This window comes from Ctenopharyngodon idella, chromosome 7 (genome assembly GCF_019924925.1).
Source record: "Ctenopharyngodon idella isolate HZGC_01 chromosome 7, HZGC01, whole genome shotgun sequence".
Lineage (NCBI taxonomy): Eukaryota > Metazoa > Chordata > Actinopteri > Cypriniformes > Xenocyprididae > Ctenopharyngodon > Ctenopharyngodon idella.
Genome location: NC_067226.1, coordinates 4,097,219 through 4,123,575, shown reverse-complemented (window position 1 = coordinate 4,123,575; position 26,357 = coordinate 4,097,219). Strand labels below are relative to the sequence as shown.

Sequence of the window (26,357 nt, the reverse complement as noted above, 5' to 3'; positions counted from 1 at the left end):
GGGTTTAATAGTGCTCTCAAATTGCGTTAAAATATTTAAATGCACAGAAATGCATATGAAGTCAATCTTGAGAGTGGCAAAGGCATTTATTTCCCCTTTAATAAGAACTGATTAAAAAGATAAACACGTCAAAACGTGAAAATATTTAACAGAAAAAAAAAACCCCATAAGAGTCTAACAGTGAAACACACCAATGGCTTAAACACAACGCACATATAATCCCGTATAGAGATCAAGCTTGTTTCTTTGTTGGCAGGATAAAGCCTTTAGTTAAAAAGCATTGCGAATCAACCATTAAATTGCTCCCTCCGTGTTGCCCTTCACATTCAATCAGTTATATATTTCATATCCTAATGACATTAATGTCATGTGTTAAGTCCCCCCACATATTTCCAACAAAACATTTTTTTCTTCTTAGCAAAAGGTCTGACCTCACCCATTCATTTCATCTACATAATAACCGAGGAGAGGTCTTGACGTGCGTAGTGGTCTATACCGAGGAGATCTGGGCTGCATCTTCAGAAGACGCATTTTTCGTTACTCCTCTAACCTTAAGGGGGCTTTTTAGCTTTTGGTTAGCTATCCGTTTCTGGAAAACATCTGAATCATTTTATAACCAAAGCCAGCTGCTGCACAAGTCTATGCGTGCGTGTGTGTGAGAGTGTGTGTGTATTCGTTTGTAAGAGGAAGAGAGTGTGAGAGTATCTGTTCGCTTTGCTCTCCAAAAAAAGAAAGGAAGAAAGAAAAAAAAAATCGTTTGGACGTCTTTTTCTTCCCGAAACTTTTTTTTTTTTTTTAGGAATGAACGCCGAGACGTGCGTTTCATACTGCGAAATGACATCCATGGATTCATATTATAGCCCATCTGCACCGCAAGGTAGGGATCACCAGGCGAACCCTTTCAGGACATTCCAGGCGAGTGACACCAAATACAGCCCCGCTTTCCTGACCAACAAAGGTCAGGCGTACGGGGAAAAATCTGGGAGTCCGTTCCAGCAGGAATGCCAGTCATTGGATGCCACTGCTGGGGAAGGCACCTTTAACAAATACCACCTCTTCATGCAGAGGTCCTCCTGCAAAACTCCCCCAGACAGCAGCAAACTCCAGCAGGAAAGCGGACACAACGGAGGGCTCATCGCGTGTTATGGTGAGTTTCAAATTAATAAAGTTTTTCTATGCAGAGAGAAGCAACTCAAGATGTCTTCTACAAATTCATAGCAAGAATACAACTAGATTTTAGTCAGCGTAACGTTTAACTGCAATGACATTAATGTTTTTATGACTCTGTTAAGACAGGATAATCTGCAAAGCCCTTCAATAAAAAGCTACAATTAGACCAGGCTATTTTACGTGAGAGGCGGTTATTCATATTGATAATCACATCAGAGCAAAGTCTATCAGTAGGCTAATATTTACAAAGCAAATGCAATTGACTTCACAACTTACTACCAATATAACTGGCTCAGCTCTCACAGTAACACAATTAGGAAGAGGCATAACCTCCCCCGTTATTACATTTTACCTTTGAAGACTGAATCAAATTATATTTAATGCGATAATCTGAATTACAATTCTTAATACTGGATCTGAAGCAGACAATTGAATTAACACATTTTGGAAGGCAAACGCAACTAATTTTAAAAGCTTTTACAAGTTGTCGACGACACATTAAGTGTTTTGAAATATTCTCTCACTTATATGATTGCAGGCTCGGATATGTATAGCAATATGAAACCCCTCTGGACTAACAAAGTCAAGACTTGGTGAACATTTTCCACAACTAGCCTAGTTTAATAGCTATAGGCTACACAAGCATGTTGCTCGTGCACTCAGGTAATTAAGTGATGTGCTTTTATTTGAAATTAGCTAAAAGCTACTGCCGCGAGATATATGAAATGGCACAGGCTATAAATAAAATAAATAATAAAAAATTAAATGGCAACTAAACCAAAACACTTCAATAGCCTATAAAACGAGGGTACTGAAATTGGTTTCAGTATGAAAATTATGTTGCAGATTCAACAATACACTGTAAAGGCATTTAATATTCTACAGATGTATCAAAATATATATTTCTTTCAACACGTTCTAGTGTAGGCTACGAAGCTAGTGTTCGTGGATGGAAACGGCCCTGAGGACTTGTAAGGAAGCTAGGAAACAAAATAAGTTCCACATTAGATAGCTGCACGAGAGCTTTTCTCAGGATTTCCGTCCTCTGACATCCATCACTACCACATTCTTTTTTTTTTTTTTTAAATGTTTAATAATAATAATGGGCCTAATAATAATAATAATAATAATAATAATAGGCTAATACAATAAGAATGGACTTGTTATTAAAATTAAAAAGTCTAAAACAGGAGGGACAAACGTTTACAAATATTTCCTGATACGGAAGCCAAAGAGTTGGTAGTGGTAGCCCATAATGAGGTTGGAAAAATGTTTCAATGTGTCCATAAAAGTCTTTTGCAAATGTTTGTTTTAGTTAATGCATTTTAAACAATACACATACTTTAAACTGACACTAATGTGTTTGAGATTAAACGAATTTTATCGACATAAGTAAAATGTCAGGTGTGCTGTGCGACCATAACGCTGTTTTAGCTGTCAGGAGTTTAAAATAATAGAAAAAAAGGCTTATAATCACTAAGTAAGTAGTTTAAGACAGCATTGTTTTTAACTTATTCGAAAGAGGAAATATACTGCCCATTTAAAAAAAAAAAATGAAGAGGAAAAAATGTTTTGGAAAATGGCTCACCGATAGTCAATAAACAACTATTATAACAATATAAACAAACCTTTAAAAACATGATTCGCCTTTCAAGAATAAAGTAAAAATGCATCTTCAGATGTAGGCTACAATCACTTGGTAATTTTCTTCTGAAATTATCAAAGCTTGCAGTAATATAACAGGACTACGATTATCATTCAATATAGCGTACCAGAAAAACGAATAACACTGGCTGCAATAAGAAAGGGCTGCATCTCAATCTGTCATAGGCCTAAGAAACTTGTGTTCTCTGAAAACCACAAAACATGCGATAATTTTATATGGGGGAAGAATGCATTACGGAGTCATCTTTTAGCTTTAGCTGTCAAAAAGATGGGAGGAACTGAGTTGCAAAAGAGACCGTGAGAACATGGCGAAATTATTATCAGTTGCAACATCGAAGTGAGGGGAAAAAAACAGCAGCAGTAGGCCGAACACAATAACAACGGCATTAATAGTAACACTTTTAGAGATATTATAATCAGGTAATTGTAATCGTATTGACACTTTCATAACGACCAAATAGCCTTCACAAGACATCATCTGTTTAGCCTGCATCTGCAGCTTTTGGGAACGCGCTGCATAAACGGATGACGCAACGAGATATTGACATACATTACATTTAATAATGGTCTGTTGTGCAGATGTTGTCAAATAAAAGTCCTGTTTCCCAAACTATAATTAAAACCTCTCTGACAGAAAAAAAAAAGACCATAGGAATTGATTAACAGAACCGTACAAGTGAATGGCAAAATTAGCTAGTTTAATTTTAACCTGTTTTAACAGGAAACACTTTCCATTAACTTCAATGCCATTATTAATATGACATGATGTAATGCCTAATAGACTAGCAGTTGATTTGATAACTGAATCTTATAAGAACCAAAGCGTTATGATACTTCAAAATATAATAAACGTGCATTAACAAAAGACCTGCTATGCATTATATAATAATGTTTGTTGATAAATGAAAGTTATTATAAACTGATACTCTGTGATGGTGAGAAAAGCAGTTCCAATTAATCCTCCAGCATATAGCATAATAAATAATTGATCTGCTCACACAGCTATAATATTACTCCCTGTAATATGTAGAAAGCGTCAGTGGTAGAGTGATTGATTTACCATCAGCAGCTAACTTTGAAATATAGCTCATCGTTTATGAAAAAATATCAAAAAGCAGTACAATAGAAAACAGAAATAATAATAATAATAAAAAAAAAAAAAAATAAAAAAAACACTTGTTAGTTTAAAAAAAAAATGTCTGTTTAGAGCAGGTAGTACTAATCAAAATCAGTTACAACAAACCCTCATGTGGTGAAGTAGTGTTGATATTCTTAACAATATCCTGCTTTATTCATGCCTGTTAGTAAATGGGTTGCTGCAGAATGCATGCGTTTGGTGGCATCCTGTAAATAACAGCATCTCCAGAGTCTCAGTTCAAAGGGATAGTTTATTTTTTTAATAAGGGATAATGAATGCATCACTGTAATTGATCTAGAGGTTAGTGAACAGAATAACTGACTTAAATTGAAAACACATTTCATCCATTTATTCATATCTGCGCAGATGAACGGGTTTATGACTGTTTGTATGCTATTTTTATGATATTAATATATTTGTAATGAACGTTGCCACAAATTAAACTCTTGAGACAGTATGTCACTCATATAATTACAAATAAACAACTTTGAGGCACAAAGAATATCAATCCCTTCTGATGAGGCTGGCCGATACAGATAACTACAGTTCATTAGGGCAATGAAATTACAAAATGTGGTCTAATTTGATATAAAAACTATCATGATTATCAAATAGTAAATCATAATTTAATATTCAAATGTACTTTTAATTTACAAGAGCTTGTTAAAAGGTAATGACTCATTCCACTCTGAATAGACATCATTACAGTAACTCAAAAAGTGCAACATACAAACTGTCCTGCCAGAGAAATCTGTCAGGCCAAAACAAAAGTTGCTTAGTGATTTTATGAAGTGTCATGCCTAAAGAAGAATGTCAATAAGTTAGTGAATGAATGAATGAATATATAAATGCCACTTATCAGAATCGAGCGTGGCTTACATAATTCTGCAGTCACAGACTAACACTTACATCAATTTCCCCTGGGCATGATTATTTTATGTCGAAGAGGGTATGTGGTTTTCATAACAAGCTTTTGACTAATTCCTCCTTTGTGGTCAGCAGCAAAAACAAAAGAAAACGACACCCTCAAAAGGGGTGCCCTTCATCACCTCGTCACTGAAACCCCAATTTTCCCACAGCATCGTCCTCCATTAGCCAACATGAACACTAGAATTGTCTAGGTCAGATTTACATTGACATGGTCCCTGTTGATTAAGACTAAGCCCAAAACCAAAGGGAGCCCATGAAATGTCAAAGGATGATGACTTCATAAAACCCTGTAAAACAAATGCCTTGGACAAATACACAAGGCATCACCATCATAGCATTTGCATTTGGCTTGAGAAGATGTTGATGGAAGAGATCACAAACTTTTGGTAATATCAACATTAAAGGCACTAATTAAAGATGCACTCACAGCATAAGTGCTTGCTTTAGATTAGGTCATGATGAACAAGGTATTTAAGCTATTCAGCATTAGAGAGTATTGATTTTTTTAATTAATAGGCTAAACAGTATTCAAGGACTAAAACATTTAGTTTTTACAGTAAAGTTATGCAGATAAGACACGATGATAACTTGACTGACAACCTTGTGCAACAGGAAAACAGATTGGTGGTTTATCACTTCTTTTTCAGTATTAGTTTGTACTTTGGTGGTTGTGTGAATCATCTAGCCTCAAATTTGCTCATAGTTTGTTTCTACTGGCTCTGCTTATAGCAACAGCAAGATACAAAATATTCTTTATAGTAGGTGGGGGAATGGCAGTATTTATAGTCTTTGCTCCGATCAGTGTTTGAGACAACTACAAAACAAAACCAGACGAAAGTTGTCATCCTTGTTCAGTGGACTTTTATGCTCTCAGTTAATCTTTTAGAAAAACTACTCTTAAAAATCATTAAACATGCGTAAAATAATAGTTGGAGATTACATTTTAATAATAGTGACTTTCGTTTAAAAGCCTTTTATATTCCTAGGTTGTGTTTGTATGCTTTTTATATATTCTCATTGCTTGCAAACCTTTTTTAAGCACTCTCAATAAATAGCAAACTATGTTTTTATGAGCGTTTGGCTGATATGATGAATAACTATATGAAAGGAAGTAGCTCAACTGCATTTCTATAATGAGCATTCACAAAGCAGCAAGACCTTTTTCCGGTTGTAAAACATGATTAAATTCTGAAGGAAAGGATTAAAAAATGATTCTAAAATTCAAAAATGTTTAAAAAAAGCCACTTTTTTTCAGTCACCCTTATCATACAAAAATAAATAGAAAATCATAAATTAAAGTAAATTAAAAATGAGATATTGCATGCATATATTGACAAAGTCACCTCTGATAACAGATTACTCTAAAATGTAATGTCGACATGCATTTTCTGCTTTGAAACGATATGCATTGTAAAAGCGCTATACAAATAAATGTGAATTGAATTGAATATAGTATAAAGAAATGACAGTTTGGTTTGTTGTACTTAAATATTAGAGTTTCTAAAGAACATCACTTACTGCTTTAATTACACGACCTCTGAAGTACTACAAGGCCACATTTAATTAATTATATCAATTGTATGAATTATCACCATGTAATATATGAATTTACATTAGTAATAATTTACAATGTCTGTATTCCTACAATATTGTAAATTGAAATAATAACATGTCATAGTGGAATAGAAGTACAGCACAACTAAGGAAAAAAAAGGCATATTCCCATAGTCTGTTGATCTAAAGAGAGGTGACAAGGACTTGGGATCATTTTACCAGTTAGCTCGAAATTTGGCTTTACAGTTTACATTAGCCTCAGTGTGCTTGCCTGAATGCGGCAAGCCGGCAGTATAGGCTTCAAAGACAAGGCCTCTGTTTAAACAGCATAATCGAACCCAAGTAGATTCCCTCTAATGGGTCCTGAACTACTAGTGAACGGCTGAGCATTTGATCAAAGATGAAAGCAATTTTTTTGATGCGAGTATATGGAAATTTGTTGTTTTAATTCTTTACTATTGATTTGGAACTTACTGATATGAAAAGAAACAAACATTCTTTTTTGAAGGGATAGTGCATGAAAAAAAAAAAAAAAAAAAAAAAAGAGTATCATTTACTCACCGTGTTTTTCCAAACTCTATGAATTGCAAAGTAAGGTATTTTGAAGAACGTTGTGGTACAAACTCCAATGACTTTTCATAATATCTTCTTTTTTGTTTTATACAGAAGAAAGTACAAGTCATGAGTTTAAAATGATGTAAGAGTGAGTAAATGACAGAATTAACCCTAACTACCCCTTTAAGCAAAATTAAAAAATGTTTCTAAAGTTTCTAATACTGTAATGTATGCTTTTATACTATTAGCTTTTGGCTCTTCTGTATTTTTTCTTGACATTATCATCTTACAAGACAGAGATTAGTTAGGTTGTTACAGCATTCCATTGTGCTTGTTAACTACAGCACCGCTCCAATGTGGTTTCTAATGCCATCCAGGAGATTCCAAACTTTACTGAGGGTTTGGGAAATGCAATGTCAACTGCTAAACAAACAAAACAATACAATAAAAAATAAAAAGAGAGAACCATACAAGGTAAGCTATTGCAACAAACTGATTTAATTCTGTAACCCTTGCACCAGATAGATGCTCTCTGAAAACAGAAATATATTTGTGCCCGAGGATGTTCCACAAGAAAAGCCACAGCCGAAATCACCAAAACACTGCCCTTACACAGAGTACTTTAACTCACTATATTTTTCAGAAAACCACCAAATCCGATCTCTCCATAATCATAATTGTTGGAAAGGCAGCAACCAAACTGAGCGGTGTTAGTAAAACCCGCTCATAGAGTTTTGATCTGACACCCCATGTTTTCTTTTTGACGGTGCATACGGATTAAAACGGCATTTGATAAACATCCTCAGGTTTAAGCAGCCTTAAGTTCAAATACTTTTTGTCCCGACACTCCAAGGGAGCCGGACGAGCTGAGCGAGCTGTGATTTATCGCGAGAAGCAGCTTAAAGGAAACGCTGTGTTTTCTTGCCCAGCATGTGCTCTTTGCTGCAGCCTGCTGGGATAAATCGTCCTTCAGGACTAGCGGTGTATTTGGACTTCTCTGCGGATACCTATCAGATTCTCACTACCGGGCTTTTTTTCAGTCTGCACCAGCTGAGATGCAACTCCCCTCAGAAACAACTGCTGTCTTATGCGTGTATATGTCTTTTGAATAGAGTCATACAGTTCACTCAGAAGTCCGCAACTTCAAGAACGAGAGGTGACCCCTCAAAAGTAAAGCAAGTCCCTGTGGTTTGGTTGGGCTATGTTTAGAATCGTGCTGCTGTTGTCACATCTGCCTTTGAGTATGTGATTTGCTCTGGTTTTGCAAATGGTTGCGTGTGCAGACGTTTACTAATGAGGTTCCTTCTCTACTAATATCTTGTGGTGTCACGCTCACAATCACCAATAAAAAAAATCTTTCACCGTTTCCATATGCCACAAGCCGGAGCCACTCTTCATATCACAACCTATCAATCTCTCCTTGCCGTGTCCGTCTGTAAGAGCCTGAAATAATTAGATAGCGGAAGGGAAGTTCAGACTGTTGGCCTGGCTTCAGAGCACAAAGCTGCCTATTACAATTCAATCCATATTTTAAGCACAGAAAACAAACCTAATTACAAATAGAAATAAAAGCTTTAGATGAGCAAACAGTCTTCCCCAATTTCCTTTACCATTTGCTTTCAGACATAATAACGATGAAACCCGGCCCGGCCACATCTTATTTATGTTTTAATTTTTAAACATTTTCAGAGGCTTTGGCATATTTCACCATTAACCCTTCACAGAGACCCCAGGTAGCCTAATTTATAGTGTTTCTTTTATTTGCCTGCTGCTGACCCTAACAATCAGATTCTGTAAAAAAGCATAGAGGATGCCCTGCCGCTTTACAGCTAGTTAAATTACACTTTGATGTGTTCCCCCGTTTTCAGCTGGTACTAAATGGCTGCCCCTTGTAAAGATCTGACCCTTGCTAACTCACGGGGTCGAGCACCGACATCCTACAAAGCCAGGAACCACTGGCGTCTCCCATCGAAGGCAAGGCACCTTTTTAGTGCAAGTGGATCTGGAACCACTGTGCGAGCCATTCATGCATATTTTATGAAAATATATAGTGGTGCCCTTTTCTCTTGATTTATAGGATATATCAAATGGCGACCCATTTGAAGATATTTAACTCTGGAGTCAGAGGTAAAAGTAGATGCTGTAAAATAGGTTTACAAGCCCCATTCTTGTTACGCATACAGGTGTGAATATACTCAGGTTAAAATGCCAATTAGTCTTTTTCCTGAACCTCCCCGTCTCCTAACCTAGAGCTGAACTTCTCGTCCCGCACTGGCAACTGATGCCAAGTTTCTCTTACCTCATTGCAATGGAAAAGCAAAAGACTTCACACGTCCATCACTCTGTAAGGAAGGAGTAATGGATGTGCTGTCTTGGGACCAGTGTTATAAAAGCTGACGCACAGATAACTAGATGGAAAACACAAAAATACCGTTATGTGTCCTCATGGAAAATGTAATAAATAGAAAGCTACGCTCACCCAAAACAAGCAGGATCTAATAATAAACAGAAGAGAAATAAAGAAATCCCACACACTACCAAAGCTCGTAAAGACATGCTAAATAACATGCATAGTATTTACTGTAACTACCGTTTTTTTAATACCTTTATTCTGCAAGGACAATAAATTGATCAAAAGCGACATAAAGACATGATATTACAAAAGATTCCTATTTCAATCAAATGCTGTTCTTTTGAGCTTATTCATCAAAATAAATCTTGAAAAAAATGTATCACAGATTCCACAAAAATATTAAGCAGCTCAACTGTTTTCATGAGCACCAAAAGTTTCTTGAGCAGCAAATCAGCATATTAGAATGATTTCTGAAGGATCATGTGACACTGAAGACTGGAGTAATGATGCTGAAAATTCAGCTTTGCCATCACAGGAATGAAGTACAATTGAAAATATATTACAATAGAAAACAGTTGTTTTAAATTGTAATAATATTTCAGAATATAATTTTTTTGACTGCATTTTAATCAAATAAAGGTAGCCTTAGACTTCTTCTAAAAACATTTATAAATCTTACCAATGCCACACATTTGAATGGTAGTGTATTTAAGACATTTAAAAACATCAAGTAATGAATAAATCAGAAAAATCAGTGATCAATAGCAGTGGACAATATATACTGGTATACACAAACAGACACCATCACCATTTCACCATGTACAGAATAAACACTAGCAAACAGAGTACTGGGTAATGCACCAAAAAACTAGCCTAAAGCTATGAGTGTAAAAAAAAAAAAAAGGACAGTGAATAGATCCCTTGTTCAGTCAATTTATGCTTTCGCAGGCAGTGTTGAGGTTTGGGCAACATTCAAAACATTTTACTTCTTCAATTCTGCTAAAATAATGCTCGCACTTGCAATTCACTGGAAAATGTAGGTGATTTTTCTGGTATCATCTGTGGTAGACGCGTTTCCTAAAGCCATACATGACCTCATGAAACTTAAGTGTGTCTAACAGCACCACAAACAGGGTAAAACAGCATGACCACGTTCTGCTCTGCATTCTTGTTGCAATCTTCAACCATTACCCCCCTCAGAGCTCCATTTCAAAACTTTTTCTATTCTGACAGAAACATTTTGCCGTGAGATTTCTTGCCCAGAAGGCAGGTCGTGTTACTCGCCCATATGGTGGAGCTATGAGGCAGCCAAGTCTCTGTTCACCTTGAGCAGCGGAGAGCCTGGGTTGAACCCTTGGTGGACTTCGAGACTGTCACAATACTCTAGGTCTGCCAAAAGCCATCAGTGACACGGGGAATAAACAAGAGCCTTTGATCGCTAGGTCCTGATTTCAAACAGGCTGTCAGCTTTTCCGTGTGGGGGCAAGAGGCGTGAGGCATCTGAAGGGACAAGCTGAAAATATTTATGTTTGAGTAAATACACTGCTCCTACTTGCTTAACAAGATGTGTCAGTCCTGGGCAAGAGGCAATGTGGGAACCATTATACCCCCAGGCCTGGCTCCATGTCTGTCATGGTTGAGCCCATGGTGCCTAGAAAAGGCAAATAGTGAGACAACCAAAAGGAAGCATATACAACCTGCTATGTGGTCAAGAATAGGAGCAGCCCCTAAGGCGTATACCTGTAAGTTAAAGACAAAAATGCTGTATTTATCAAGCTAAAAGTCTCTAAATCTAAATTGAACAACAGGAGCTATAGGGATAGATCAGACAAAATGAAAATTCTGTCATCATTTACTCACCCTAAACCGTATGAATTTTTTTTCTGTGCAACATAAAAAGAAAAATGTCTCAGTAGCTACGTTTACATTACAATCCGTTAGTAAATGGACTCAATTGGATTGAAAAGCCTTCATATAAACATCTATCAGATTGAGCTTGATACAAATTAAATTTTGATCAGATTGAAGGGTGTGGTGTAGACCTGAAATAATATGACCAATACTTTCTCTAATTGGATTCAAAAATACCTCGCGCACATGTGCAGTGCATGTTTACCAGACCCCTTTTACAATAAGATCTCAGTTTACATACGTTTTGCTTCTTACAGACGTGCAAATTGTGTTTATTTACGTCTTAGGAACTGGTCAGTGGAGGAGGATTTTTTTTTTTTTTTTTTTATAAAATATTTGCTAAAAAAAAAAAAGCTTTTCTGACATATTGGTCAACTTTACATTTAGGCATCTTATTAAGGCAAAAACAACATTTCTTCTCACGGTAGCTCTGGTGATATTATAGCAGTGGCTTTCTCTAGTTCTGAATGCGGTAACTGAGGCACTGCACATGCACTTAAATTTTGTTCTGAATATATAAATGCACATGTAAATGAAAATGTGAATCAAATCGCAAAGTTTAGGATTCCTATAAACAGATCTTTTCATTCGGATTGACGAAAATTAGGGCATGGAATGGAAGTCAACAGTCACCAAAACAGTTCCTTCCCCAACCTTCTACAAAATATCTTTTGTCCTTCCTAGAAGAGGTTTGGAATGACACAAGTGTGACTCATTTCATTTTTTTTTAGTGAACTATCCCGTTAAGAGAGAGATTCATCCCAAAGTTATATGCCATATAAAAGCTGGTTCCATTTAATGGAGTGTGTTATATATCAAGATAATGTTTTTTCCCTAGGCAGAGACAATTTTCAAATCACTGACACCACACAAGATTCACAAAGCCACAAACTGTTGTCTCGATCACAGTTCACATGGTTATTGGCAACTGAAAGTGTAGAACTTGATGGAGGAGTGAAAGGTTGGTTGTGCCAACATGTTCTTGTTGTACACATTACCAAAGCTGGAATAACCACATGGACATTTTCGCATGTGACCGGGGCAACATGTTTAGGGCGTGTACAATTCAGTGCCATACAAATGGTTTCAAATAGTGGGAGATGTGAAAGAGTGACAAAGGGTGCAAAAAAAAAAATATATATATATATTACTTTTAGCTTGTCACTGGGGCAGTACCTTCAAAAGGTACATATGTGTGAATGAATCGTTTATCCAAAAGTTAAAATTCTGTCATTATTGTTGTTCCAAACCTGTATGACTTACTTTCTTCCCTGGAATACAAAAGAAGATATATGAAGAATGTTTCAACTATTTTTAAACCACATAATGAAAGTCAGTGTTGTCCAAAACAACTTCAGACTTGCATGTCATTTCAAAATGCCTTCTTTTGTGTTTCACAGGAGAAAGAAAGTCATACAGGTTTGGGAAGATGAGTAAGTGATGCCAGAATTTTTATGTTTGGGTGGACTATGCCCTTAATATAGTACCTTTAGATGCTGATATGAACCATGTTGGGGATGAAATACGAAGGAGTACTTTTGAGTGTACTGTGCCAATTGCAAGCTGTTAACAATTTTTCTCAGTGTGTGGGCAGCAGTGTGTCCAGGGGCACTGCAATACCTTAATCCGGCTCTGTACATTACCCAACATGGTTCTGTGAGGAGGTGTACTGTGCTGAGAAAAGCATGTGTGCCAGTAGCATTTACCCATCTGCCCCTCAGCTCAAACCCGAGAAGGCTTTAATCAAGTCTCACATTAGAAAATGAACACATCTCAACACTGCATCACCTAAAATAACTTTCTGTCACTGAGAGCTGAGCTAAAGTAAGACATAAAGCTCAGGGTCGCCACTGGATCACATAAGAAGGGAACATTCCCAAAGGAACTCTAATCCAGCTTTACACCCTACTCTTCCTTGCAGCCAAGTGAGTGAAACAGGGCGAAACAGCCAAAAGTCTGCCAATACAGCCATCAAATTTGAAAGCGTTATGATTTGAGAGAGCATGCCAGTCTTTGTAGTACAGCTTTTCCACAAAGCACAGACAGGTAATGAGCACAGAGAGAGCGCTAGAGAAATGACCTAATGTACTGGAATCCTCACACTGATTGATCTGACTGAATTTATGACCGGCACGCTGACTGGGGTTTCACAGCTGAGCTGCTGTGTGTTTCCAGTGGCTTGACGCAGAAAATTACCACTCTAGAGTCTTGTTGCTGGGCTAGTGCGGCCTCATTACGAGCCAAGCTCCATTTTGCACCCTTGCCGCAGACCGTTTGTATGTTTGAGGCTGCGCTTATCAAGCAGGGCTGCAGTCTTCGGATTGTACCCAAGTGGGAAACCTGTAATTTTCTATCAGTCTGCAATTAAAGCAACGGTGTCTGTTTCACATGAGCAGCTGATTTATGAGCTGAGACTGGCAGCCGTTACTGCTGAGAGTCTGACACCAAGCCACGGGCCTTACGGACTCTCTCGTTCCACACACCAATTAGGAATAATTAAGAAATGCAATATTATATTTTATTGACCAATATTATAGCTAACACTTAGATAAGATACCATAGGATTTTATAATGCAGATCTAATGAACAATGAACAATACTTCATTAATGTAGGGTCATTTCTACATTTCTGATTCTTGATAGTACATTTATTAATTAACATTAAAGTATTATAAACTAAATTTATAACAAACAATCACATATTTAATTTATAAATGCTATAAAAATTGAAAACATCACTGTAAAAATAGGGATTAAAATAGGGATAGACATTAAAAATGAAATTATAGCAGTTTAATGACCCTATATATACACATTGTATTATATTAAGTGTGATATTTCATGTTAATTAAGCCAAACATTTTTTTCTGTTAAGAATTAAGTAATGTTTGCGGGTATGTGTATGTATGTATATATATATATATATATATATATATATATATATATATATATATATATATATATATATGTGTGTGTGTGTGTGTGTGTGTGTGTGTATATATATATTTTATATGTATGTATATATATATATATATATATATATATATATATGTGTGTGTGTGTGTGTGTGTGTGTGTGTGTATGTATATGTATATGTATACATACATATGTATGTATGTATGTATGTATGTATATATATATATATATATATATATGTATATATATATATATATATATATATATATATATATATATATATATATATATATATATATATATATATATATATATATATATACACACACACACACACACACACACAGTACTGTGCAAAAGTCTTAGGCCACCACCAGTTTTGTTGTTTTAGCAATGTTTTAATGACCATCCATTTTAATTTTTTGGTCTTTATTATGATACAAACAGAAAATTCAGGAAATACGTAATTTAAAAAAAAAAAAAAATCAGAACAAAATGGCTTCTTTAAGCAAAAATCAGTATTTAGTGTGACCTCCTGGACTTCTTCCATTTTCTCAAAGAAGAAAATCTGACAAACTTCTCATCAAATTTTTCTTGGAAGTTTTCTTGGCTTTCCAAACCTTTTCCATTCCATTTAGGTTTAAGAGAGCCAGTTACGGCTATTGCTCAAGTGTAAGAGGAGGTCACTAAATACTTGCCACTTTATAGAAGTCTCTTTTTTTTTCTGATTTTTTTTCTGTTTTTTAATACTGCATACAAATTTCCTGTATTTTATGGTTATATTCTAATAAAGATACTAAGAAATAATTATATATGGTCATTATACCATTGCTAAAACAACATCTAATGGTGGCCTAAGACTTTTGCACAGTACTGTATATATAAATACAATACACAGACCCACAAACATTACTTAATTCTTAACAGAAAAAATGTTTGGCTTAATTAACATGAAATATCTCAATTGTGCCCTTAATCTCAAATAGCTTCAGAGGGATTTACCCTTATAATATAAATTTACAGTAAGTAATTTGGACAAAAAAGCCAACAATGTGTGAAAATGTTACTTAAATTACTGAATTGCTTCCCTCACATCACTTTCATAATCTTATGTATTCAAGCAATGCACATTACATATATATTTTCTGTCCACAGGTAAAGACAGCACAGGGCTGACAGATTCTGAGTTGCCCCAAAATAGTGATCCTGCAGGGATGGATGGCAGCTACCTCAGTGTAAAGGATTCAGGAGTGAAGAGCCCCCAACAGCCAAACTCAGAGTTGGCTTCTCCGTTGGACAAGGCCGAGGGAGAGAGCAATAAGGGCAAGAAAAGACGCAACCGTACCACCTTCACAAGCTATCAGCTAGAGGAGCTGGAGAAAGTCTTTCAGAAAACGCACTATCCCGATGTCTACGCCCGGGAACAACTCGCACTGAGGACAGACCTGACAGAAGCTCGTGTACAGGTGTGAGCCCCTTCAAACTCCACATATCTATTACAAAGTTTTGAATAACCTTTTATCATGAGGCTACAATGAAGTCTCTTCTCTACTAAATTTAGTCCATTTGGGCTTTGAAAAATGAGGGATGGGAGTCATGTTAATAAGGACCAACAATTATTTTAAGTTGGTAAAAGAAAAGCAACACCAGGAGGAAGAGTGATTTCACTCAGTGCAAAGATTATTAAATGTAAATAGAGAAAAAGCTGCTTAAAATTGGCCATCACAAGAGATCGTAAAGTAAAAAGGGGCTTTCAGATTAGACATGTCAGGGTCTGCTTTTATCTCGAGCCTCTACCTGAACCTCTGAGCCCAGCTGTATTAAACTCAGCCTAGGTCTGGAAAACCAGAACCTTTATGTGACCCACCCCCACCTCCTATCCCTACATTTGCATATAATCCCTCCAACACTACTGCTGCATTCCTGCACCAACAGACAGACCGGGAGATCCCTTTACCCGACCCCGAATGTGCGCTTTACTTAGAAGCCCTGGATTTACACTGTTTGTCTTTCATTAATGTCCCACTCAGAAAAGAATGTGTCCCTCCTTGCTCTCAAGGGTAGGTGAGAGAACCTGGCCTAATATCCATGCACACAATGCTGGATGTTTCCCATTATTCTTTAGTTATAGCCAAAGAACCACAACGGTTCAGTTCCAGGGACAATGAACACTGTCAAACCTTTTTGGAACTTACAAGTGCAGCCATTTCTCATCTACTCTTTGGGACAGCACAAAAAGATACCTATTTTTACTGTACATTACCCTAATGCTAACCATAACATTTTTAGTTGCAACAAGAAAAAAACAAATTACTTGTTTGGCGAAAAGCAAGCTTAGGTAGTTGCATGTGCTCTGACATGCTGACCGGTGATGCATTTGTGCAAGCAACCAGAGTCTGGGCAGAGTTAGCACATTTGCTAAACCCACCCCTCCACCCCCCTATCAATTCCTGTTGCTTCTCCCATCCTATTGAAGGCAAAAAAATCCCAAATAATAATACTTTAAAATATATAATATAATAAAAAAAAAAAAGTCTATAAAGAAACAGTACTTATGTACAAACAGACTTACTCAACTAAGCAGTAGTGTAATTTACTGAGGTCTACACAAATTGGCTGAGATCATTTGGTTTTTCTTTGCCTTTCTAAGAGAAAGATCTGATAATATTAATATATTCTATACATCTAGTCAAAGGTTAAGGGCTTAAAAGTCAACTTATTCACCAAAACATTTAGTTAGATATGCAAACGTTTAAAAAAAATGTCAGGGAAATAAAGATATACCAACAATGACCTGGATAAAACTGTCACCCCAAAAAACATCCAAATGTGAGTCACTCAAATAAAATGAAATATTGATGCTTTAATAACTTTGCTATAAATAGCATTTTCCTATAATTACAGTTCTGGAAATAAATGATTCTGATTGAGAAGTAGAAGAGGTGAGCTTGAGTGACAGCAGAGGCAGACCATCAATCCTCAAAGCTACTCTGGACTTCAAAGCTGTTTTTTCTGCCGGGTTTAGTTCAGTGTTTCTGTTCTTTCTCCCCTGGTGCTGGAACATAAATAAAGCTCCATAATAAGCCTCTTAAGCTGCTTTAGCTGTCAACGTCTTTACCAATTACTGTGTTACTAGCACGCATGGACAACATACAAAAGATTTTTAAAAAGACTTTTCTACTATGTTATTAACAGGTGCTGGCCAAAATTAGTCGACTTGTTAATGTTGGCAGCCTTGAACTTATTCAGCAGTAACCACTAAAGGGAAAGAATGATTGAAAATATTTTAAAGAAACCAAAAAGTAAGAACAACCACTTTTAACTGAACTAAAGATCCAACTAACTCCCCATCTATGGTCTCTCTCCCTGTCAGTCTGGTACAAAAGTGAATTTTTGGTGTAAGCATTATACAACACACCTCAGCGTTGGCTCACCGGTATGAGAGGTGCAAGGGAATCTTTCCACCACTCGTCTACACGCCTCTACTGGGATGGAGATTCAGATATGGAAAGCCAGGGGCTTAAGAGTCAGGAAATTAAACATAGAATGAAAACAAACTCCATTTTGAACTTTCTTCCATCTTTCTATTCGATCTCCCAACTTCCATGCTTAGATTTATGAAGGGGAAGACAGTCTGAAAAAAAAGATAAATATAAAAAGAGGAATAAAAATGCTGGTGCAGACAATGCATATTAAACAAACGTCTTTGCATTCATAGATGTCCAGACAGTATCAAAACCTAGCATCATTTCACAAGGATGCAAGCGGAGAGCCACAAGAGTGATGATGCTCTCTGAAAATATCTGTGCAAAACAAACGTTCTTTTTTCTCTAGGCAGTTAAGCTCTACAAACATATGATGTGGAGCCAAGGGACCTTGATGTCCACCACCACATTAACTGCAAACAGAGCTAAGGTGCTATCAAGTTACGCAGAGAGATAGGCTGACATCTCGCTGGCAGTGGATGCAATAACCACAAACTGATTGACCAAAGAGCCATCCCCAGATCCAAGTTCAAGCTCCGTGACGAATCGAGATTGAAGACAAAAGAAAGTCTCAGTTTGAAAAAAAAAAAAAAAAAAAAAAAAAAACTTTCCACTCCACAAATCAATAAACAGATACTTCTAAACAGAGAAGAGCCGGGATTAAAAGAATGGAATTTTGGCAGCTCTTCAGACTGCGAGCCATGAGAAATCACTTTGTGTAATTTGTTCTCTAATTCCCAGATCTATTCTGGGAAACAATGCATATTTCTATAGGAAAGCAAAGAGGGGAAAAAGTGAAAGAAAGAGTGTAACTTGCCAGATAAAATCCAGTAATGACTAATTGTTAAAGGGATCGTTTACCCAGAAATTATAATTATGTCATTTACTCACTCATGTCATTCAAACCTGTTCTGACTTTCATCCATCTGTGGAACACAAAAGAAGATATTTTAAATGAAGTTGCAGATGCTTTTTAGAGTCCAAAACAACATTGAAGCCCACTGAATTTCATTGCATGATCAAAATATATTCATTTGTGTTTGGCACAAAAAATAAAGTCATGCAGGTCAGGATGAGTAAATGATTTTCATTTTCAATTCACCTTTTCCTTTCTAAAAGTCGAGCAGCAATCTCCTAATCCATCAACGCAAGCGTGTGGTGGTAGTGGAGGAGGAGGAGTGACATGGTTCTCTGAGGCCTCTGGCCCCAGTGGGTTCCTGCTTTCCCCTCCCTGCCCCCTGCTGCTGCTGATGGCTCTGATAGAAAAGAAACTCAGAGGAGGCCATCACAATCTGTCAGCTCCCACAACATCAAACAATGGCCAGGTCTTACCAAACTGTTTCCAGGAAAAGATGCTGAAAAATAATACAGCCGAATGGCTTCCTACATGAGCTCTAGACTTACAACTAAAGTGTCAGACTCTCTAGGCACCAAAAAGACATTTGATACCAAATGAGCCACACAATGTGTTCAGAGCAACAAACGGTGTAATAATGGGAAGTTTGATAATAGATGTTTATTACTCGGTCAATATATCTCTACTAAGAAAACATTTCCTCTCTATGATGTAACACCACAAGGGGCTAGTTAGCATGAGGTCATTTAATCACTTACTAATGCCATATCCTCACGATTAAGGGTTGATGTCTTTCTTGCAGGTGTGGTTCCAAAACCGCAGAGCCAAGTGGCGGAAAAGAGAGCGTTTCGGACAGATGCAGCAGGTCCGGACACATTTTTCCACGGCCTATGAACTGCCTCTTCTCACTCGGCCTGAAAACTATGCTCAGGTATAGTGCTGTCTCCATTAATAGCTGAAAGTCAAGGAAATATCAGTAATGAACATTAATAATGCTGATTAAGGATGGAAATAGTTTTTTTTTTAAAGTTCCATTCCATTTGCAGTTGTTTTAGTACTTAGGACCTGATTTCAATTGCCAATTAAAATTTTATTTTTTAAAACATTCTCACGAAAGATGTTTACACAGACTTTTTAACCACCTCACTTTTTTTTAGAATTGGAAAAACTGAAAATGTTTATCTTTAACTATACATTGTCATATGAAGAATCAGTAACTTCACTGATTTAAGTCATTCAGTTGTAAACTATGTGTTTGATTCACTAATTTGACTGAGTCATTTGTTCAAGAACTGATTGTGCTTTATGTTTTTGATTCAGTAAAAATAATCAATTAATTCATTAATTCAGGAAACGGACTGTTTTGTACTATAGATTCAGTACTGATGCTGCGTCGCCACACAAGTAGTGCGGGAAACCCTGTCAGAGTGTTTTATTGAGAATACATGTGCGAGAGCTGTTATTAGAACTGACTGCTACAGTCATTTTTTTAAAGTTACCTTAAAAGTTACCTTAATGATTAAAGGATTAGTTCACTATAAAATAAAATTTACCCCAAGATTTACTCACCCTCAAGCCATCCTAGGTGTATATGACTTTCTTCTTTCTGATGAACACAATCTGAGTTATATTAATAAATATCCTGATGCATCCAAGCTTTATAATGGAAGTAAATGGGGGCAACGAGTTTGAAGCTCAAGAAAGTGCCTCCATCCACATCCATCCATCATAAACATACTCCACACGGCTCCAGGCAGTTAATAAAGGCCTTCTGAAGTAAAGTGATGCATATTTATCCATATTTAACAAGTTATAAAGCAAAATATCTAGCTTCCGGCAGACTGCCTTCCATATTTACGAAGAAAGTGTAAAGCCTCTCGCAGTCCAAAACGCTTACGCTACATCCCTACGTTTTGAAGGTGGTCTGGCGGAAGCTAGATATTTTACTTTATAACTTGTTAAATATGGATATTTTTCTTACACAAACGCATCGCTTCAGAAGACCCCCCCCCCCTCCCCCCTCCACAGAGCCGTGTGGAGTACATTTATTATGGATGGATGCAGTTTCTTGAGCTTCAAACTTGTTGGCCCTGTTTACCGCCATTATAAACCTCGGATGCGTCAGGATATTTATTAATATAACTCTGATTGTGTTCATCAGAAAGAAGAAAGTCATATACACCTAGGATGGCTTGGGGGTGAGTAAATCGTGGGGCCATTTCCATTTTAAAGTGAACTAATCCTCTAAGTTTACTTTTAAAACCTGAAATCAAATGAAAAACAGTAGGAAGGCTGACAACTGACAATTTCGAGACCTAAGGAAACACAATGTCGAGGTCAGGTCAGACCAGGGCTGTGGCCGAGGACGACACGCCTTCACAGGAGAGCCAAAGAATCTACTGGATTTATTATGAATATGTGGCCGGGTCGGAGGGCAGGGGTGGCTCTTTGGGGAGCGCGCCTGCAGCTGTGGAATGCAGCTTTGCTCACATCTGGGGCATCTCCCTGAGAGGGCTTTCATCTCCCTCCACAGCCCTCCCTCAGACCCCCACCTCCCCAGGCCCAGAGCAGAATACAGCCCTATCAATTCACTCTGTGCTCCCTCCGCTCAGCAGAGGAGGTTATTCTGGGTGTTGAAGGAGCATACAGAGACAAGCATTCCTCCTCCACACTAGGCAAGCAGCTCCCACTCAGTACGGGACCAGATGAATGCCCCAAAGCTCTTGATAAATCTCCACATCGAGTACCACTGAGGATTCTGCACTTTCGCCAATGCAATATTTCAAAACAAGAGTCGTCGGACTTGATAAATGCTCTCACGACTATAAGTTACATTAATGTTATTGATGCTGAGATTGCAGAATGTAAATGCACTATAACTTAATCTTCTGCATTTGACTTTGTTGCAGATTCAGAACCCTTCTTGGATAGGCAGCAGCAGTGCGGCATCTCCGGTGCCGGGCTGCGTCGTACCCTGTGACTCAGTCACTTCCTGCATGCCACCTCATCCACATGCTGCTAGCGGAGTGTCTGACTTCTTGGGTGTGCCCAGTCCTGGAGGTCACATGGGACAGACACACATGGGCAGCTTGTTTGGGAGTCCAGGCATGGGCACTGGCATTAATGGGTACGATCTAAACATGGACCCCGACAGGAAATCTTCCAGCATCGCCACACTGCGAATGAAAGCTAAAGAACACAGCGCAGCCATCTCTTGGGCTACATGACTCCCCCAACTTTAGGACCGTATCTCTGAAGTCCCTCAACAAACAAGAGAAGGAGGAGCAAATGTGAACATAAGTTAGCCACCAAAGCATGACCTGGGATCAAGGAGTGTGTGGATTGACAAAGCTTGAGAATCCATGAGATTTATTTCGATTTGAAGTCTAGAGAGACTAGGGAAAATCAGTGATCATAAAACTGAGAATGTTCTGGCTTTAAAACAAGAAAGATGACAGAAACTTGACATTTGAATGCATACAAGTATTAAATGAAAAAGAAAAAAACGACCAGAAAAAAACCCTGCACTTATCCGCCACTAGCGTCCCATTTGTAAACACGTAAATTTATCAAAATGCATCTAGCTTCTTTTTCAACTCAGCATAATCAAAACCTATTAAATTCTTGTTCTGTCACAGACTCCTTTTCCAAATATGTAATTTCTGCCTAGAGACAGTTGCAAAGGACAAACAATAGTTTCTCACAATAAAAACTTTCCCATTGCAGCCTTTATCCAAACATATATACAGTAGTAATCGCCAGTTCCCAATATAAAACCTGACAAACTCCCTCATTGAACAATCACTACTGCTACATTGATTCATTTGTTCATATTAATTCATATGGAATTCTAGAAGTCGACTATTTAAGACATATACTACAAGTCTGTTGGGAGTGGGACATCAGGCATGATAGACTTAAGAGGGCCTGGGGTGCCAGACAGCAGCCGGAAAATAAAGGCATACCTCTCCTGCAGGTAACTAGGCATTCAGAGGAGGCTTCCTCTTGCCTTGATGAATTGTGTGACCTTAGTACAGGAAAAAAGACAAGTGCAATCTGCCAGTGCAAAGCCAAAGCAATACAGTTAAAGAACAAAAAATAAGCAGGTGGCGGTCTCTGTCCACACTGTAATCTATCTTTCTATTATTTGCAATCTCTTTCAGTTTCTCTGCTGGAAAGAGTTGTCCTAAAGCTGTTTGGCAAAGATTTGACAGCAGCATTTGAGATACAAATCTTGGATCCATCATACCAGCTGTCAAATTGAATGTCAAACATCATTAAAAACTACAATCTGCAAAAAGGATGCAAGAAATAGGGTTGAGAAAGTTTTGCTTTCTTTGTGTTTTGAAGATCACAATATTCTTGCATCTTTTGAACTTTTCAGTGAATGTTGGTGCCTTGGCTACTCTACCCTCATTCTTCATGTCCTGGATATAAAATATGTAGTGTGGGGCTGCCTGAAATTTGAGCCATGCTTCGTTAATTTTTTGGCAGAAGTCCTCATTGCACCATCTCAAATGAAACTATCAACTTGCCAATCTGGGCATCATCCACCATGGCTCTGATTTGGTGGAAGCAATACTGTGCTTTGGCATGTAATCACTGACATTGCCATGTACCACCACTGAGGTGGTGGAAATATAAAGCAAGCCCCATTTCAAGGTACTACGAGCTTTCTGCTTTTCCCGAGTCAGATTTAGATCAGGTAAAACAAAGCTGTTTGAAATCTGGAACTGAATCTGATACGTTCTGCCCTTTGGAGAAGCCATTTCTAATTTGAAAATGAGAACCACATTTCCTTTCCTTCATTCTGCTGTGCAGCTTATCTGGATCCCTGGAGATACGTATATACACACAACTTTTTTGTTATAATACCAGAGCAGTGACTTACCTGGTTTGGGGGGTCACAACATGGAATCATGTTCCATATTGAGGTCTTTTTTAGACCTACAGAAACTAGGCTTACATTACTTAACGTTTTTAAACAAAACCTCACTATAAATGCATAATGTATTGGACACAATATGATGTTAAAATCACTTCGTAAGAGAACCTCATTACATAAAGTTAATTAGAGATCACCTCCTTACTGCTGCTCAGTCTTTTGCCCCATGGCCTGTATATATGATATGTAAAGTGTTGGAGCTTTGTGAAGTTCGAACCATGCTTCATTAGTTTTTTGGCAGAAGTCTTCATTGCATCTCATGACTGAGCATCTCATAACCCACCCTTTCAAGGGACCTGTTGGAAAAACAAACAAAAAAACAATAATGTTAATGTGCTTTTCATTAGAACTAAAACTGGCACTTGTTACTAAAGCTGACCCGTCCTGCACCGATCCCACTCAACAGAGTAGCAGTTCAACCTCCAGTCCTCATTAAAAGCCATGAGAAGTTCTGCCGGTGCAGAATTGCGAATCCTGACATTGTCGCTTTGGCCTTTAAGAGGTTACTGAGAGGGTGAAGTGACTATAGTGTTCCGGTGTTCTGGGAAAGGACAATCCACACAGCTGTGTGCGGGGTAAATGCAAAACAAACATACCTCGTACATGCTTCCCTTCAGCTGTCATGGCTCTTCTTTCAAAGCCCCATGCTGAACAGGGCCTGGCCTGCTACCCCGACCAAAGCCTCAGCCCTCAGTGTCTCTGAGTCCATGCACACCCTTGCTCTCGGACAGTCTTTTCAATTAACACCGAGACATCTGCGGAGAAGGATTCTGTGACAGCCTGAGCTCTGTGTTAGCCTATCTTTAACTATTGTGGAGCCAAGAGGGGCGCCGATGAAGCTCAGGTCAACACTATCATTACTTTATGTAGTATCAGCACACAAATACTTAAATACCATTAAATGAGCTAATCTGCACATAACAGAACACAAGTCATCACATTTGCTTTTAATACTCTTGTATTTCATTCAAAGGTAAATCATAACTAAACATGTAGAAAGGTCAAAACGGTTCTGTAGAGACTGTACAAGAACAGACTGTACAGTACCAAAAGGAAATGTTAATTGTCAGACAGTACCTTGCAGATGCCTATGAGTTACAGAGATGCTTAAGTCTCTGTCCCATCTCTCAAAACTTATACTACTGAAGTAGGCATATCCAAGTACTAGAATAATATAATGCTTTGTTTTGTGTGTGGTCGCATGTACGGTTTTCTTTGAATTCCTATCTTATATAAAATACCCTTGGAGCCGTTCTTTTGTAAAAAAAAAAAAAAAAAAAAAAATATCCTTATTAGAAATATATTATTTTATGTGTGACTAAGGGTTCTGGCTGTTGTTGTATTGTGGGTCTAGGGATAAAATGCGATACATTTGGGATTTTGGTATGTAAATGAACCTAAAATAGTTGTGATGGCTTAAAGCTAAACATATGGCTTTTGAATCATTTTGAATAATTATTTACTTTCAAGCTTGTTTACGGTCTATATATATTGTGTGATTTACAACCGTAAGTTATTGCACTTACAATTTTTTTTTTTTAAATTGTTGGAATTGCTTTGAGAACATCTGATTCAAGTGGAATATCACTATAAAATATGTGTACACTCAATCAACTATCAAGTACTCTGAGAACATGACGGTGAAGTACCAAGAGCTGGTAAATTGTTTATTGTCCACGTGCGTTTTCAGGTTTGTTTAAAATCCAAAAAAGACTAAAAACAAGTTGTTTATTTTGTTTAAACTTGGCCCAAAGCCTCTCAAAAATCAGAAATATTTTGTGAATACCAATTTTGAGTGAGTCACTCTGCTTCAGGACTTCTCACACATTGTTCTCAGAACCTGATATAACAGCCATCTTACATTAAAGACATATTGAAGACATGAAGTTCCTGTTGGCAAGAGATTGCTTTTACTAGGCTCTCCTTTAATGGGTTAAAAAAGCCTACATTTAAACCATTACAGGTACTGGGTATTCTACTATGGATGTTTCATTTCATTTGACATTTTCTGTGTGCTCATTTTTGTTTGTTTCTCTAAATACAGATGAATAAAAAAAATAAATAAAAAAATAATAATAATACTAAATATCCCTGTGCAATATATTAGTAGCTGTATTCACAAATTTGAATTCATGAAGTTTATAAATCCAAAAAAACGACATGAAATGTGTTACTAAATGCCTTCATAGCAGTACAGTAAAGGTTTGACCAATCAGACAGTGCTTGATCACTAACCGTGGACTCTTGGAAAGGCCTGAATACTTTGATAATCAGCTAAGAGATAAATGCTCCTTCTTATAGACATTTTTATAAAGTAGACATTTTGAAATATTGAACGCTGTACTCCTATGACGATTTGCCTGGGCTGTGTAAAACGCTTCAAAAGCTGCAGACAATCTGGCTCTCTCTGTGTAATTGGTCATTCAGTGACATTTCCAATACTTAACATGTTGCTGAAACTTCCTTACCAGATTTTCATTTTCTTCAGGCAGAAAGAGTCAGAACAGGAATAGATTTCTCTTTACAAGTTCACTCCCCATGGAAATGAAATGAATTTATCTCAGACGTGCAGGCTCCTGAACCTAAATCACTCAAAGCGTTCAGACATCTGCTTCTGGGCCCAGACAACAGAGGCAGCTGGAGAGAAAAGAAGACAATTCATCCAAAATCTACACTAAGTCAACATACCATCGAATTAGGGATGAGCATGAGAACCCGAATACTCGGAAGTGAAAGAATAAGAACACAATAACGAACACTTGAAAACTTCTGAATATTTTACACCAATCAAATTCAAGTAACTATGTGCAAACGTGCCAAAATTGGCCTCATTTTGTACAAACAAACTGTGATTTGTTTGAGATTAGAACAGGATGACA

At 37.4% G+C, this 26,357-nt stretch overlaps 1 protein-coding gene across 1 annotated transcript; it reads left to right on the top strand.

Moving 5' to 3' along the window:
• Window positions 1–441: 441 nt before the first annotated feature.
• Window positions 442–25,564, top strand: alx4a (ALX homeobox 4a). The gene is made up of 4 exons (XM_051901147.1): window positions 442–1,147; window positions 15,348–15,658; window positions 19,336–19,464; window positions 21,443–25,564. The coding sequence occupies exons 1-4, from the start codon at window positions 802–804 to the stop codon at window positions 21,758–21,760; spliced, it is 1,104 nt and encodes a 367-aa protein (XP_051757107.1). The 5' UTR covers window positions 442–801; the 3' UTR covers window positions 21,761–25,564.
• The last annotated feature ends 793 nt before the right edge of the window (window positions 25,565–26,357 follow it).

Excerpts from the sequence above, each read along its gene's own strand:
- alx4a (XM_051901147.1), top strand. The coding sequence starts at position 802 with ATGAACGCCGAGACGTGCGTTTCATACTGCGAAATGACATCCATGGAT. Across the intron at positions 1,148-15,347 it reads AGGGCTCATCGCGTGTTATG|GTAAAGACAGCACAGGGCTG; the intron begins GTGAGTTTCAAA and ends TTCTGTCCACAG. Across the intron at positions 19,465-21,442 it reads GGCCTGAAAACTATGCTCAG|ATTCAGAACCCTTCTTGGAT; the intron begins GTATAGTGCTGT and ends ACTTTGTTGCAG.